The sequence below is a fragment of the Sus scrofa genome, chromosome 10 (genome assembly GCF_054392235.1).
Source record: "Sus scrofa isolate SSC_HxYL_T2T_F1_AM1 chromosome 10, Sscrofa_HxYL_maternal_Yorkshire_Landrace_v2.0, whole genome shotgun sequence".
NCBI classification, from domain to species: Eukaryota; Metazoa; Chordata; class Mammalia; order Artiodactyla; family Suidae; genus Sus; species Sus scrofa.
The window spans coordinates 17,944,077-17,960,454 of NC_139392.1; the positions used below are offsets into that span (position 1 = coordinate 17,944,077).

At 52.3% G+C, this 16,378-nt stretch overlaps 1 protein-coding gene across 10 annotated transcripts in view; it reads right to left on the reverse strand.

Moving 5' to 3' along the window:
- The window catches only part of LOC102166270 (uncharacterized), a 49,302-nt gene that overhangs the window by 18,669 nt on the left and 14,255 nt on the right, over window positions 1-16,378 (reverse strand). For 4 of the 10 annotated variants that reach the window (XM_084979285.1, XM_084979283.1, XM_084979286.1 and 1 more), the window contains 9 exons: window positions 14,195-14,433; window positions 13,442-13,466; window positions 10,308-10,358; window positions 9,903-9,950; window positions 6,481-6,719; window positions 5,731-5,755; window positions 2,587-2,637; window positions 2,182-2,229; window positions 1,000-1,158 (listed from right to left, as the gene is read on the reverse strand). In XM_084979285.1, coding sequence (XP_084835411.1) covers window positions 1,000-1,158; window positions 2,182-2,229; window positions 2,587-2,637; window positions 5,731-5,755; window positions 6,481-6,719; window positions 9,903-9,950; window positions 10,308-10,358; window positions 13,442-13,466; window positions 14,195-14,353 — 805 coding nt within the window. In that variant the 5' untranslated portion in view covers window positions 14,354-14,433. Of the gene's footprint in view, window positions 1-999; window positions 1,159-2,181; window positions 2,230-2,586; window positions 2,638-5,730; window positions 5,756-6,480; window positions 6,720-8,720; window positions 8,880-9,902; window positions 9,951-10,307; window positions 10,359-13,441; window positions 13,467-14,194; window positions 14,434-16,378 lie in introns of all 10 variants that reach the window. The other 6 variants (XM_084979281.1, XM_084979280.1, XM_084979282.1 and 3 more) reach the window with 2 other exon arrangements.

A 16,378-nucleotide genomic window follows, 5' to 3' on the forward strand; every position in this document is an offset into this window, starting at 1 on the left:
TTATTTTGGATCTTCCATGTGATACCCTATTTAATAGTTTAATTTTGTTTCTGGTACAACACTGTTCTCTTCTGGGTACATATCGCATTTGATCTCTCCCCTGATCTCTTCTTGTCCCTTGGGATTGGTTTCACCTTTTGGCTGTCGGGAATAACCCGCTGCTACAAATGGGAATGTACACGTTCTCTATAGTAACATCCTGGGGACTCCTAATATTGTGCGTGTGTCCAACCTCAACTAAGGTCACAACACAAAAAATGAATCTGAATGTAAACGGGGAACTTTTCATTAATTAAAATTATATGAACCTTTTGCCGCTCAGTGTACCACACGTTCCCCATTCAGTGCTGGACGTTGTCAATGGTGGAAACTGGAGGAATGGGTTAGGGGAGCTTTCCCTAATATCTGCTCACCATGTCTTGTTAATATTATGATCTTGTTCTAAATCACGTCTAGTATTGTTTTCAAATTGGGAAATGTGGTCCCATGGAGGGATCTAGTACAACTAGAAACGTCAAATAGCAGCAAAACATGAGTGAGGTCATCTTTGCTATTAACCAGGAACCAAATGTTGAGTTTAAATGAATCCTTATTTCCATGGTTGTGAAATTACCGAGTTATTCAATTTGGTTTTTGTTTGGTTAGTTGGTTTTTGGTCATTTTGCCTTTTCTAGGCCCGCTTCCCCTGGCATATGGAGGTTCCCAGGATAGGGGTCTAATCAGAGTTGTAGCTGCTGGCCTACGCCACGGCCGCTGCAACTCAGGCTCCGAACCGCATCTGCGACTTACACCACAGCTCACGGCAACCCCGGATCCTTAACCCACCGAGCAAGGCCAGAGATTGAACTCGCAACCTCATGGTTCCTAGTCGGATTCGTTAACCACTGCGCCTTGATGGGAACTCCGAGTTAACTCATTTGAATTTGCATCATGCAGCAGCATGGGTAGAGTTTGTTCTGAAATTTGGAACATTGAATGAACTAGAATCATTGTTCATGCCTGAATGTACTGAGTCAGGTTCCACAGTATCTTCGTCTGGCTCAGTGGCAGGGTGCACTCTGTTGTGTGGCCACCATGGGATTATTCTAGCCAAGCTCACAGAGGACAAACATATCCTCAGACTCCTGCAGCAAGATCCTTTCCTCCCAAAGCAAGATTCTGGAAAATACATGACAACAGAGAGAACGAGTGATATACTGATTGCAGAAGACCACAGGGAAATGACTAACAGTTGACTCCCAGGCCAAGCCCTCAATGCCCATAATCCCCAGCTGCCCAACAGAGCCTTCAGCATCCAAGTTTTACTTAGAAAGATCTTGCTCTTTGGCGTGCACTTCAAACCGTTACATCCCCACACTGGTTTTGTGTGAAAATGCCTCTTGGCAGCTGAGACAACCTGGATAATGACCATGCACAATGGTCATTGATTGCTTTTCGCCACTCCCAGGGCATGCAGAAGTTCCCAGTCCAGGGCTTGAATCTGCACCACAGGAGGGATCAAAGACTGGACCCTTAACCTCCAGGACACTAGGGAACTCCTCACATCCCCTGCAGAAGAAACACGTGCCGGGGAAGGGGACATAGATGTCTCTGTGCCTCGGTTCCCTGTTCTGCGCATTCGACGTTGGGAACGCCCATTCCCCAAGGACACACCGTGAGGACACAACAGGACAGGGAGGCCAGAAATCCTGAACATCCAGAGGGAGACAGCGCCTTCTCACCCACCACCTCACACTCACCAGACGAACTTGGTCTCCAGGGTCAAGGCCCTAGGAGAGGGTTGCGTCCCACCACATCAGGTCCCTCAAGGGCAACAAAGGAAACTAAGTCAACAGCTCTTGGGCACAGGACCCTCAGGGTGCGACCCACAAAGCAAGCTGGCACAATGGCCAGAGACAAGAGCTGGAAGGAGCAGCTTTGGGAGGGAAAATCGATTCTCCCTCTCAAAGGAAGGAGACAGGAATCCAAACACAGCACGACAAAGACCAGGGACACAAGTCTTCTTCGTGTTATCAATTTCGGAGGGGAAAACACCACATCAGGGTTCCACTCATTAGGCCACCCACCCACCCACCTGCCAAGTCCTATCCCCCCCCTTCCTCCCTCTCCCGGCAGCAGGTGGAACCCAGCTGCTCCCAGGAACCCTCTCCCCCTGGATCCCAGCTGTGTGCTCTTCCCTACCTGCAGCCTCCTCATCCTGGCGGCAGTCGGTGCTCTCTGCCACCAAGTCTGTAGAAACACACCGCGGGGAATCGAGGAGTTAGAAGGAGTGGCCCTCCCGTTTCCCCCGCTTCCCCGAGGTGATAGCAGGTCACAGAGCATCACCCTGGTTTTTCCTCCAGGTGCCCAGACCGTCCCTCTGCTCCAGGACTGAGACCCTTCAACACAATGCGAGCACAGATGCCAACATTCGGGCATCTCATACCTGCTCCCCCTCCTTAGGAAAATAGGCGACGAACATCTTTACACCAATTTCTTTCTGTTTTTCAATTGCAGACTCACCCGCCCCACCCTCCAAGCAGCAGGCATAACCCAAGTGTCCCGCGAACCCTCTCCCACTGGCCCCTACCTGAGAGCTATTCTTACCTGTATCACTTTCTTCGTGGTTGCTGCCACACAGACTCACAATGCTCCACACTGCAGAAACACAGACATAAGGAATCAAGGTGTCAGAAACCGTCCCCCACTCATGTCTCCTTAAGGTTGTTTTGGGCCACACAGCAACCGCCCTGGCTTGTCCTCTGTGTGCTCGGAACTTCCCTGTGCTCTACGGCCTCAGAAGCTTCAATAAAACATTGGTCACAGTGGCAAACCTGCCAAGATCGTGGGCTGCTGAGGGATGCAGCTTTACACGTCACCCTTCTAGGAGTCCATCTGGAGGTCTCAGCTCCAGGTTGAAATTCAAGCTGCATGGACACACTTGCGTGGTGGCGTGTGTGAGTGAACCACTGGCTGCTTTGTTGTGTTCACTGCAAGAGGCAGACCTAACTACGGATTGAATTCAATCAAACATAAATGGCTCCCTCTGGCCAGTGGCTGCCACACTGTGGACTGCAAGCAGCTCTACAGAAACACTGAGGAGAAAGGTACCACTGCCCGTGAGGTTCCTCTCCAAAACATACATAAAGAAAACTCATACACCTCACCGCAGCAACAACGAAACGACCCAGGAGGTCCCGTCGGGGCACAGCAGAAACGAATCCGACTAGGAACCACGAGCTTGCGGGGTTGATCCCTGGCCTCGCTGAGGGGGTTAAGGATCCAGCGCTGCCGCGAGCTGTGGTGTCGGTCGCAGACACGGGTGGAGAAAAGGCGTCCCCCCAGCACTGCCGGTGCAAATGTACACTGGTACAACCACTACGGAAGACACCACGGAGGGGCCTCCGAAAACTGAACATAGCACAGCATGGCACCCAGCAAGTCGAGCGAGCGCCCTGGAAAATATCAGGACAAACGTATCCAGGCAAAAGACTATATGCCCCTGTGTGTTTATGGTGGCACTACTCACAACAGCCAAGACAGGGAAGCCACCTCATGTCCCCAGACAGACGAATGGATCCGACGATGTGGTCCACATATACGATGGAATTCACGACTCAGCCAGAAAATCAAAGAAGAGACCCTTCAAAGAATGCCCTTCAAAACAATAGGGATGGATCGAGAGATTCTCATACAAAGCGAAGGACGTGAGAAAGAGATAGACGGATACCACCTGATCTCACTTAGATGTGGAATCTAAACCATGGCACAAAGGAACCTGTCCACAAAACCCACGGACACAGAGAATAGACTTGTGGTTGTGAGGGCGATGGACTGGGAGTTTGGGGGAGTCGATGCCAACTACGGCATTGAGAATGGAGAGACGACGAGGTCCTCCTGTTGCAGCGCACGGGGAACTAGATCCGATCTCCTGAAATCGACCGGGACGGACGATAACAGTCAAACAGGAACCTGTGTTTATGCACACACACGCCTGGGGAATGTTGCTACACAGCAGAAAATGAAACAACTCGGCACCTCAATGAACACAGAGACAAACAGAAAGGACAGGGTCTAACGAGCCACTGAATGGAAAGACAACCCGCAGAAGACGCTATCTGCAAACCTTACATTTGGAACAAGGGCTCATGTCCAGAATCTATGGGAAACAACGACAAGTCAACTGAATCAAAACGCAAATAACTCAGTTGTAGATGAGCAGAAGCCTGGGAGAGACCCTCCGTCCAAGACGACAACAGAGAGCCGCACACACAGGGAATGTTTCCCAAAGTCACCTGCCACAACGGAAAGGCAAAGCAAAGGCACAATGAGGTATCACCTCCCACCTGTCAGGACGCGGAGTGTTTTCAAGCGTGAACAGGTGTTTGGGAAGATGTGACTACCTGGGACTTCTGTACCCTGTAGGAGGGAAGGTCAGCTGGCCCAGCCAGGACGGGACACACGATGGCAGGTCCTCAGGAAAGCTGCCCATAGGCCTATCACGGGACCCTGCAATCCCACCGCTGCGTGGACCATCTAAAGGAAGAACCATCGGTGTCGGGTAAAGAGACCTGCCACCCCAGGATCACGGCAGCGCCATACACAAGAGCCCAACAGAAACAGAGCCTCAGTGTCCACGGGCGCACACACTGAGAAAGACGACGGGGTGGATACAGACAACAGAAAGGCGTTCCGTTTCCACAGAAGGTGGAAACCCTACCCATTGCAGCAATGCACAGAGAACTGGAGGACATTACTGATCGATTCATTTCGGGGTTTGAGGGCTGCCCCCGCGGCATATGGAAATTCCCAGGCGAGGCGGCAAATCAGAGCTGTAGCCACCGGCTGACACCCCAGCCGCAGCAAAGCTGGAAACCAGCTGCGCGCACGCCTGGGACCTCTGCCACAGCTCACCGCAACGCTGGATTCTTCCCCCACTGAGCAAGGCCAAGGGTCGAACCCGCGTCCTCAGAGATACCAGTCGGGTTCATGACCACTGAGCCTCGACAGGAACTCGCTGGAGGACATCATTTCAAGCGAAGCAAGACAGACACAGAAGGACAAAGACTCTCTGATGTCATGCGCATCAAGTGTCTGACAGACCACTCCTGAGCAGAGGCTGGAAGGGTGGCTGCCCAGAGTGGGCAGGAGGTGCGGGTGGAGCACAGCGTTCACAACACTCCTCCGGACACTCACAACCTGAAGAGGCTCGAGTCCCTGGCACATGTTTGAAACAACGGTATGAAAGTCCACACAAGGCAGAGAGGGAAGCAAAAAGGAAAAGAAAGACCAACGGAGGAAGGAAGGAATGCCTTTCCCCCAAAACCTTGCTCCCAGCCGGTGCGGGCAGAACGAGGGAATGGACAGTTAGCCTGCGGTCATCATGAGACTCTTCAATTAGAAACTGGACAGCTATGTGGTGCTAAGCCACAAACGGCTCCCCACAAAACACACCCACTCACACTGATTCCCAATCACACCAACAGCCCCCCCCCCCGACACACACACCCCCCGCCCAATGGTCCTGGACACCTACCCACACCATACAAAGAGCCTCCTTTTGTCCAGGGACCCTAGAACCTGGGGTGGCCCTTCAGTGGGAAGTCTGTCTCTTTCACCCCATCCTTCACCCTCATTCCCAGGAGGAACCCAGAATCAGGGTGTCTCTGCAACCAAAGGAGCAGGAAAGCCCCCCTCCCTTCCTCAACACCTGGACTTCTCCTCAGCAGAGCAGGGTTCCAGAATACTCACAGCTTTCATCGTCCGTCCCGTCCACCTGTGATGAGAGAAAAGAAAACACTGTGAGCGTCACAGCATCCTCTGCACTGCGGCCACAGGTCTTCCTGCTGTTGGGGACCGCAGGCACGCAGACAGAAGGCAGAGTTGAGTCAGTTTCCCCAAGAGAAGACAGCGAAGACACCTTTGCAAAGGCGCCAGCTTCTCACGGAAGATCTCCCAAGGCCGTGTTCATTTAAAAAACATTGAGGCTTTTTTGGAGTTCCCGTCGTGGCAATCCCACCAGGAACCATGCGGTTGCGGTTTCCATCCCTGGCCTTGCTCAGTAGGTTAAGGATCCGGCATTGCCATGAGCTGTGGTGTAGGCTGCCGACATGGCTCGGATCCCACGCTGCTGCGTCTCTGGCGTAGGCCGGTGTCTACAGCACCGATGAGACCCCTGGCCTGGGAAACTCCATATGCCACGGGAGTGGCCCTAGAAAAGGCAAAAAGACAAACAAAACAAAACAAAACAAAACAACATTCAGGCTTCTTCAAAGAAAAATGCTCCCTGCCGTACACTTGGGAACTGATGCGGTCACTTTGGCCAGTGCCCCTTGGAAGGAGTTATTGGTTGGTACCAAACTTTGACTCAACATTCCTCCGCAGAGGAATCTGCATATACCCTCTATAACGGACTTTCTCAGATTTCCATTTCTGAGATAGGGATATCAAAAAAGAAAAAAGGCAACTTTTCAAATCTCACATCAAGAAAGGTGAGCTTACCTTGGGGGCAGGCTTGTCTTCCTGCTCAGCCCGGTCGCTGGCTGGCGACTCCTCCTTGTCATTTTCATGGGCCGGGCCCGCCTCCTCCTCCGCCTTGTCTATGGCTGCAGCTTCCTCCTTTTCCTCCTCCTCCTCCGCCTTCACAGTCCCCAGCCCCATCTCCTCCTCAGTTTCCCCAGCCAGGGCCTCCTCCTTGGTCTTCTCACTCCCACCGGCCTCCACAACATCGTCGGGGGTTGCTAGGGGGACACACAGGCACTGTCAGCAAGGCGGTGGTGCTGCTCACGAGGTACTCTGGGCGCCTCACCTGACCGGACATGGGCTGGGAGTCGAGGGGGGGCAGGGGGATGAAGCACGGACGGAGCTCCTCCTGGCCCATCCTCCTGGGTAAACGTTTCGGAGGAAGGCAGACAGCACCCTGAAAGACCTGAGAAAGGGAGCCTCTGCCTCTCTTGCTAAAGGGAACCTCTCCGTGGCACATTCCCCAGCTGAGAAATGGCCAACACGAGCATGCCGGCTCTGCTGCCACGAGAGAGCCTCCCGAGTCCTCCTGCCCATTTTCACCTCCGGCCACATTCCTCTATCTGCTGAAATGGCAGGAGATCATTTCAGCTTCCCTACTCTTCCCACAGGGTGCTCCTGTGTTCACGCTCCATCCTCCGCAATGCTTCACCTCTTTTCTCTTCTTAGATACGTAATGCTTCTCTTTGGAATACTTTGGCAATAGGAGACTCAGGCAGGGGGAGAGCAGACCTGCCCGATGCTACATACTTTGCACCACTGTCCGTAACAACCTTTCTCCTCATAACTCATAGGACCTCTGCACCCATGCAGAAATGACTCCCCCTTCAGCCCTGCTGCCAGGTCTTAGCCATCTCTACTTTTTTTCTGCCTAGTCTCGTTACCGCCTATATGTTGAACTGCACAGTATTTCTTTTCTGTGTCTGCCTGATTGAACTATTTTTTTTTTTTAATACTTTTTGCTTTATAGGGCCACACCCATGGCATATGGAGGTTCCCAGGCTAGGGGTCTCATCGGAGCTGTAGCTGCCGCCGCATGCCAGAGCCACAGCAAGGCAGGATCCCAGGCACATCTGCGATCTACAGCACAGGTCCCGGCATCACCGGATCCTTACTCCACTGAGCGAGGCCAGGGATCGAATCCACAATCTCATGCTTCCTAGTTGGATTCACTTCTGCCGCATCACGATGGGAGCTCCTCACTTATGTTAAACAGTGTTTTATTTTGGATCTTCCATGTGATACCCTATTTAATAGTTTAATTTTGTTTCTGGTACAACACTGTTCTCTTCTGGGTACATATCGCATTTGATCTCTCCCCTGATCTCTTCTTGTCCCTTGGGATTGGTTTCACCTTTTGGCTGTCGGGAATAACCCGCTGCTACAAATGGGAATGTACACGTTCTCTATAGTAACATCCTGGGGACTCCTAATATTGTGCGTGTGTCCAACCTCAACTAAGGTCACAACACAAAAAATGAATCTGAATGTAAACGGGGAACTTTTCATTAATTAAAATTATATGAACCTTTTGCCGCTCAGTGTACCACACGTTCCCCATTCAGTGCTGGACGTTGTCAATGGTGGAAACTGGAGGAATGGGTTAGGGGAGCTTTCCCTAATATCTGCTCACCATGTCTTGTTAATATTATGATCTTGTTCTAAATCACGTCTAGTATTGTTTTCAAATTAGGAAATGTGGTCCCATGGAGGGATCTAGTACAACTAGAAACGTCAAATAGCAGCAAAACATGAGTGAGGTCATCTTTGCTATTAACCAGGAACCAAATGTTGAGTTTAAATGAATCCTTATTTCCATGGTTGTGAAATTACCGAGTTATTCAATTTGGTTTTTGTTTGGTTAGTTGGTTTTTGGTCATTTTGCCTTTTCTAGGCCCGCTTCCCCTGGCATATGGAGGTTCCCAGGATAGGGGTCTAATCAGAGTTGTAGCTGCTGGCCTACGCCACGGCCGCTGCAACTCAGGATCCGAACCGCATCTGCGACTTACACCACAGCTCACGGCAACCCCGGATCCTTAACCCACCGAGCAAGGCCAGAGATTGAACTCGCAACCTCATGGTTCCTAGTCGGATTCGTTAACCACTGCGCCTTGATGGGAACTCCGAGTTAACTCATTTGAATTTGCATCATGCAGCAGCATGGGTAGAGTTTGTTCTGAAATTTGGAACATTGAATGAACTAGAATCATTGTTCATGCCTGAATGTACTGAGTCAGGTTCCACAGTATCTTTGTCTGGCTCAGTGGCAAGGTGCACCCTGTTGTGTGGCCACCGGGGAATTATTCTAGCCAAGCTCGCAGAGGACAAACATATCCTCAGACTCCTGCAGCAAGATCCTTTCCTCCCAAAGCAAGATTCTGGAAAATACATGACAACAGAGAGAACGAGTGATATACTGATTGCAGAAGACCACAGGGAAATGACTAACAGTTGACTCCCAGGCCAAGCCCTCAATGCCCATAATCCCCAGCTGCCCAACAGAGCCTTCAGCATCCAAGTTTTACTTAGAAAGATCTTGCTCTTTGGCGTGCACTTCAAACCGTTACATCCCCACACTGGTTTTGTGTGAAAATGCCTCTTGGCAGCTGAGACAACCTGGATAATGACCATGCACAATGGTCATTGATTGCTTTTCGCCACTCCCAGGGCATGCAGAAGTTCCCAGTCCAGGGCTTGAATCTGCACCACAGGAGGGATCAAAGACTGGACCCTTAACCTCCAGGACACTAGGGAACTCCTCACATCCCCTGCAGAAGAAACACGTGCCGGGGAAGGGGACATAGATGTCTCTGTGCCTCGGTTCCCTGTTCTGCGCATTCGACGTTGGGAACGCCCATTCCCCAAGGACACACCGTGAGGACACAACAGGACAGGGAGGCCAGAAATCCTGAACATCCAGAGGGAGACAGCGCCTTCTCACCCACCACCTCACACTCACCAGACGAACTTGGTCTCCAGGGTCAAGGCCCTAGGAGAGGGTTGCGTCCCACCACATCAGGTCCCTCAAGGGCAACAAAGGAAACTAAGTCAACAGCTCTTGGGCACAGGACCCTCAGGGTGCGACCCACAAAGCAAGCTGGCACAATGGCCAGAGACAAGAGCTGGAAGGAGCAGCTTTGGGAGGGAAAATCGATTCTCCCTCTCAAAGGAAGGAGACAGGAATCCAAACACAGCACGACAAAGACCAGGGACACAAGTCTTCTTCGTGTTATCAATTTCGGAGGGGAAAACACCACATCAGGGTTCCACTCATTAGGCCACCCACCCACCCACCTGCCAAGTCCTATCCCCCCCCTTCCTCCCTCTCCCGGCAGCAGGTGGAACCCAGCTGCTCCCAGGAACCCTCTCCCCCTGGATCCCAGCTGTGTGCTCTTCCCTACCTGCAGCCTCCTCATCCTGGCGGCAGTCGGTGCTCTCCGCCACCAAGTCTGTAGAAACACACCGCGGGGAATCGAGGAGTTAGAAGGAGTGGCCCTCCCGTTTCCCCCGCTTCCCCGAGGTGATAGCAGGTCACAGAGCATCACCCTGGTTTTTCCTCCAGGTGCCCAGACCGTCCCTCTGCTCCAGGACTGAGACCCGTCAACACAATGCGAGCACAGATGCCAACATTCGGGCATCTCATACCTGCTCCCCCTCCTTAGGAAAATAGGCGACGAACATCTTTACACCAATTTCTTTCTGTTTTTCAATTGCAGACTCACCCGCCCCACCCTCCAAGCAGCAGGCATAACCCAAGTGTCCCGCGAACCCTCTCCCACTGGCCCCTACCTGAGAGCTATTCTTACCTGTATCACTTTCTTCGTGGTTGCTGCCACACAGACTCACAATGCTCCACACTGCAGAAACACAGACATAAGGAATCAAGGTGTCAGAAACCGTCCCCCACTCATGTCTCCTTAAGGTTGTTTTGGGCCACACAGCACCGCCCTGGCTTGTCCTCTGTGTGCTCGGAACTTCCCTGTGCTCTACGGCCTCAGAAGCTTCAATAAAACATTGGTCACAGTGGCAAACCTGCCAAGATCGTGGGCTGCTGAGGGATGCAGCTTTACACGTCACCCTTCTAGGAGTCCATCTGGAGGTCTCAGCTCCAGGTTGAAATTCAAGCTGCATGGACACACTTGCGTGGTGGCGTGTGTGAGTGAACCACTGGCTGCTTTGTTGTGTTCACTGCAAGAGGCAGACCTAACTACGGATTGAATTCAATCAAACATAAATGGCTCCCTCTGGCCAGTGGCTGCCACACTGTGGACTGCAAGCAGCTCTACAGAAACACTGAGGAGAAAGGTACCACTGCCCGTGAGGTTCCTCTCCAAAACATACATAAAGAAAACTCATACACCTCACCGCAGCAACAACGAAACGACCCAGGAGGTCCCGTCGGGGCACAGCGGAAACGAATCCGACTAGGAACCACGAGCTTGCGGGGTTGATCCCTGGCCTCGCTGAGGGGGTTAAGGATCCAGCGCTGCCGCGAGCTCTGGTGTCGGTCGCAGACACGGGTGGAGAAAAGGCGTCCCCCCAGCACTGCCGGTGCAAATGTACACTGGTACAACCACTACGGAAGACACCACGGAGGGGCCTCCGAAAACTGAACATAGCACAGCATGGCACCCAGCAAGTCGAGCGAGCGCCCTGGAAAATATCAGGACAAACGTATCCAGGCAAAAGACTATATGCCCCTGTGTGTTTATGGTGGCACTACTCACAACAGCCAAGACAGGGAAGCCACCTCATGTCCCCAGACAGACGAATGGATCCGACGATGTGGTCCACATATACGATGGAATTCACGACTCAGCCAGAAAATCAAAGAAGAAACCAATGCCCTTCAAAACAATAGGGATGGATCGAGAGATTCTCATACAAAGCGAAGGACGTGAGAAAGAGATAGACGGATACCACCTGATTTCACTTAGATGTGGAATCTAAACCATGGCACAAAGGAACCTGTCCACAAAACCCACGGACACAGAGAATAGACTTGTGGTTGTGAGGGCGATGGACTGGGAGTTTGGGGGAGTCGATGCCAACTACGGCATTGAGAATGGAGAGACGACGAGGTCCTCCTGTTGCAGCGCACGGGGAACTAGATCCGATCTCCTGAAATCGACCGGGACGGACGATAACAGTCAAACAGGAACCTGTGTTTATGCACACACACGCCTGGGGAATGTTGCTACACAGCAGAAAATGAAACAACTCGGCACCTCAATGAACACAGAGACAAACAGAAAGGACAGGGTCTAACGAGCCACTGAATGGAAAGACAACCCGCAGAAGACGCTATCTGCAAACCTTACATTTGGAACAAGGGCTCATGTCCAGAATCTATGGGAAACAACGACAAGTCAACTGAATCAAAACGCAAATAACTCAGTTGTAGATGAGCAGAAGCCTGGGAGAGACCCTCCGTCCAAGACGACAACAGAGAGCCGCACACACAGGGAATGTTTCCCAAAGTCACCTGCCACAACGGAAAGGCAAAGCAAAGGCACAATGAGGTATCACCTCCCACCTGTCAGGACGCGGAGTGTTTTCAAGCGTGAACAGGTGTTTGGGAAGATGTGACTACCTGGGACTTCTGTACCCTGTAGGAGGGAAGGTCAGCTGGCCCAGCCAGGACGGGACACACGATGGCAGGTCCTCAGGAAAGCTGCCCATAGGCCTATCACGGGACCCTGCAATCCCACCGCTGCGTGGACCATCTAAAGGAAGAACCATCGGTGTCGGGTAAAGAGACCTGCCACCCCAGGATCACGGCAGCGCCATACACAAGAGCCCAACAGAAACAGAGCCTCAGTGTCCACGGGCGCACACACTGAGAAAGACGACGGGGTGGATACAGACAACAGAAAGGCGTTCCGTTTCCACAGAAGGTGGAAACCCTACCCATTGCAGCAATGCACAGAGAACTGGAGGACATTACTGATCGATTCATTTCGGGGTTTGAGGGCTGCCCCCGCGGCATATGGAAATTCCCAGGCGAGGCGGCAAATCAGAGCTGTAGCCACCGGCTGACACCCCAGCCGCAGCAAAGCTGGAAACCAGCTGCGCGCACGCCTGGGACCTCTGCCACAGCTCACCGCAACGCTGGATTCTTCCCCCACTGAGCAAGGCCAAGGGTCGAACCCGCGTCCTCAGAGATACCAGTCGGGTTCATGACCACTGAGCCTCGACAGGAACTCGCTGGAGGACATCATTTCAAGCGAAGCAAGACAGACACAGAAGGACAAAGACTCTCTGATGTCATGCGCATCAAGTGTCTGACAGACCACTCCTGAGCAGAGGCTGGAAGGGTGGCTGCCCAGAGTGGGCAGGAGGTGCGGGTGGAGCACAGCGTTCACAACACTCCTCCGGACACTCACAACCTGAAGAGGCTCGAGTCCCTGGCACATGTTTGAAACAACGGTATGAAAGTCCACACAAGGCAGAGAGGGAAGCAAAAAGGAAAAGAAAGACCAACGGAGGAAGGAAGGAATGCCTTTCCCCCAAAACCTTGCTCCCAGCCGGTGCGGGCAGAACGAGGGAATGGACAGTTAGCCTGCGGTCATCATGAGACTCTTCAATTAGAAACTGGACAGCTATGTGGTGCTAAGCCACAAACGGCTCCCCACAAAACACACCCACTCACACTGATTCCCAATCACACCAACAGCCCCCCCCCCGACACACACACCCCCCGCCCAATGGTCCTGGACACCTACCCACACCATACAAAGAGCCTCCTTTTGTCCAGGGACCCTAGAACCTGGGGTGGCCCTTCAGTGGGAAGTCTGTCTCTTTCACCCCATCCTTCACCCTCATTCCCAGGAGGAACCCAGAATCAGGGTGTCTCTGCAACCAAAGGAGCAGGAAAGCCCCCCTCCCTTCCTCAACACCTGGACTTCTCCTCAGCAGAGCAGGGTTCCAGAATACTCACAGCTTTCATCGTCCGTCCCGTCCACCTGTGATGAGAGAAAAGAAAACACTGTGAGCGTCACAGCATCCTCTGCACTGCGGCCACAGGTCTTCCTGCTGTTGGGGACCGCAGGCACGCAGACAGAAGGCAGAGTTGAGTCAGTTTCCCCAAGAGAAGACAGCGAAGACACCTTTGCAAAGGCGCCAGCTTCTCACGGAAGATCTCCCAAGGCCGTGTTCATTTAAAAAACATTGAGGCTTTTTTGGAGTTCCCGTCGTGGCACAGTGGTTAACCAATCCCACCAGGAACCATGCGGTTGCGGTTTCCATCCCTGGCCTTGCTCAGTAGGTTAAGGATCCGGCATTGCCATGAGCTGTGGTGTAGGCTGCCGACATGGCTCGGATCCCACGCTGCTGCGTCTCTGGCGTAGGCCGGTGTCTACAGCACCGATGAGACCCCTGGCCTGGGAAACTCCATATGCCACGGGAGTGGCCCTAGAAAAGGCAAAAAGACAAACAAAACAAAACAACATTCAGGCTTCTTCAAAGAAAAATGCTCCCTGCCGTACACTTGGGAACTGATGCGGTCACTTTGGCCAGTGCCCCTTGGAAGGAGTTATTGGTTGGTACCAAACTTTGACTCAACATTCCTCCGCAGAGGAATCTGCATATACCCTCTATAACGGACTTTCTCAGATTTCCATTTCTGAGATAGGGATATCAAAAAAGAAAAAAGGCAACTTTTCAAATCTCACATCAAGAAAGGTGAGCTTACCTTGGGGGCAGGCTTGTCTTCCTGCTCAGCCCGGTCGCTGGCTGGCGACTCCTCCTTGTCATTTTCATGGGCCGGGCCCGCCTCCTCCTCCGCCTTGTCTATGGCTGCAGCTTCCTCCTTTTCCTCCTCCTCCTCCGCCTTCACAGTCCCCAGCCCCATCTCCTCCTCAGTTTCCCCAGCCAGGGCCTCCTCCTTGGTCTTCTCACTCCCACCGGCCTCCACAACATCGTCGGGGGTTGCTAGGGGGACACACAGGCACTGTCAGCAAGGCGGTGGTGCTGCTCACGAGGTACTCTGGGCGCCTCACCTGACCGGACATGGGCTGGGAGTCGAGGGGGGGCAGGGGGATGAAGCACGGACGGAGCTCCTCCTGGCCCATCCTCCTGGGTAAACGTTTCGGAGGAAGGCAGACAGCACCCTGAAAGACCTGAGAAAGGGAGCCTCTGCCTCTCTTGCTAAAGGGAACCTCTCCGTGGCACATTCCCCAGCTGAGAAATGGCCAACACGAGCATGCCGGCTCTGCTGCCACGAGAGAGCCTCCCGAGTCCTCCTGCCCATTTTCACCTCCGGCCACATTCCTCTATCTGCTGAAATGGCAGGAGATCATTTCAGCTTCCCTACTCTTCCCACAGGGTGCTCCTGTGTTCACGCTCCATCCTCCGCAATGCTTCACCTCTTTTCTCTTCTTAGATACGTAATGCTTCTCTTTGGAATACTTTGGCAATAGGAGACTCAGGCAGGGGGAGGGAGAGCAGGCCTTCCCGATGCTACGTGTACTTTGCACCACTGTCCGTAACAACCTTTCTCCTCATAACTCATAGGACCTCTGCACCCATGCAGGAATGACTGACTCCCCCTTCAGCCCTGCTGCCAGGTCTTAGCCATCTCTACTTTCCATCTCCCACAATCTACAGAGATGTAGAGCCCTGAAGTTACTGCCTATATGTTGAATTGCACAGTATGTTTTCTGTGTCTGGTTGGTTTCACTATTGTTAAAACAGTGTTTCATTTGGGATCATCCATGTTGCAACATATTTACAATTTTTTTTTCTGGTAGAATTTTATTATTGTGTGGGTACATACTGCATTTGGTTTCTCCACTGATCTCTTGTTAATGCTTGGGATTGGTTTCATTGAATGCCTAACTGCATAAGCTTGAGTCTTGGTGCTGCTTGGATCCAAAGAGGGAGTTTGAATAGCTCCACAGCAAGAGAGGATGGAAGAGCATCATGGGAAGGATGCTTTACTGCTCTTGTAGAGTAGCTATCCTCATCTTCTCTCATCCCCAAGTTGGCCCAGTTGCACGTGAAGGGGGTGCAACCCAGAGGGTGTAAGCCAGATTTGACAGTAGAAGGCATTGAATTTTGGACTAACTTGCCAAGAATCAGGGCAATGCTGGTTGATGGGTCTGGGCCAAGCATGTAGTTGGTTCCAAGAGGATAGAAATTCCTGAACCCTGAAGGCCAGATACCTGCTCAGGGCCAAGACCATACCCTGGACCCTTGCAGCAAGAGCTTTCCTCACTCACTCCCACAAGTCCCCCCATCCTGAGGTTTTAGTGGGCGAGCTCTGATGCCTTCCCTGCTGGAGATGCTGAACCAAGACATCAGTCTAAATCCTTGTCTAGCCCTTTGTCTCCATGCTCTAATCCCTGATCTGAAACCAACATTTTCCTCCAAACAAAGCCCCTCTGAAGGACCGGGGCTTTGTCCTGGCTCCGCGGAGGCTCCAACCCAGGCATCCTTCCCCAATGATTCACATCATCCGCTGCATCACACTACTTTCACAACAACCAGCTGACAACCTCCAGCGACTAGGGGTCTGTTTCGCCTACAAGATGGCTCAGAGTTCAGAACAGTCCCACCCGGATGCCACATGAGGGCTCTGCCAAGAATGAGCTTCCCCTCAGCTGATCATGCCTGGATAAGAGGATCCTGGGAATCCACTGGGGAGGAGACCATCTGGGCCAGTGCTTTGACTGTTTAGTAAATTAAAGCCTCTGACTGTCAATGTCTTACTTACACAATTTTCTTTAAAAAATTGTTGTGATGAAAATACTGTTGATTAACAATGTTGTACCCCTGGCTGCTGTACATCAATAGGAGTCTGAGCTCCTCCTCTGCAGCCCGGACCAAGGTCTGGCTGAGAATGAGCAGGAGCTTAAGTCGTTCTTCACCCAAACCC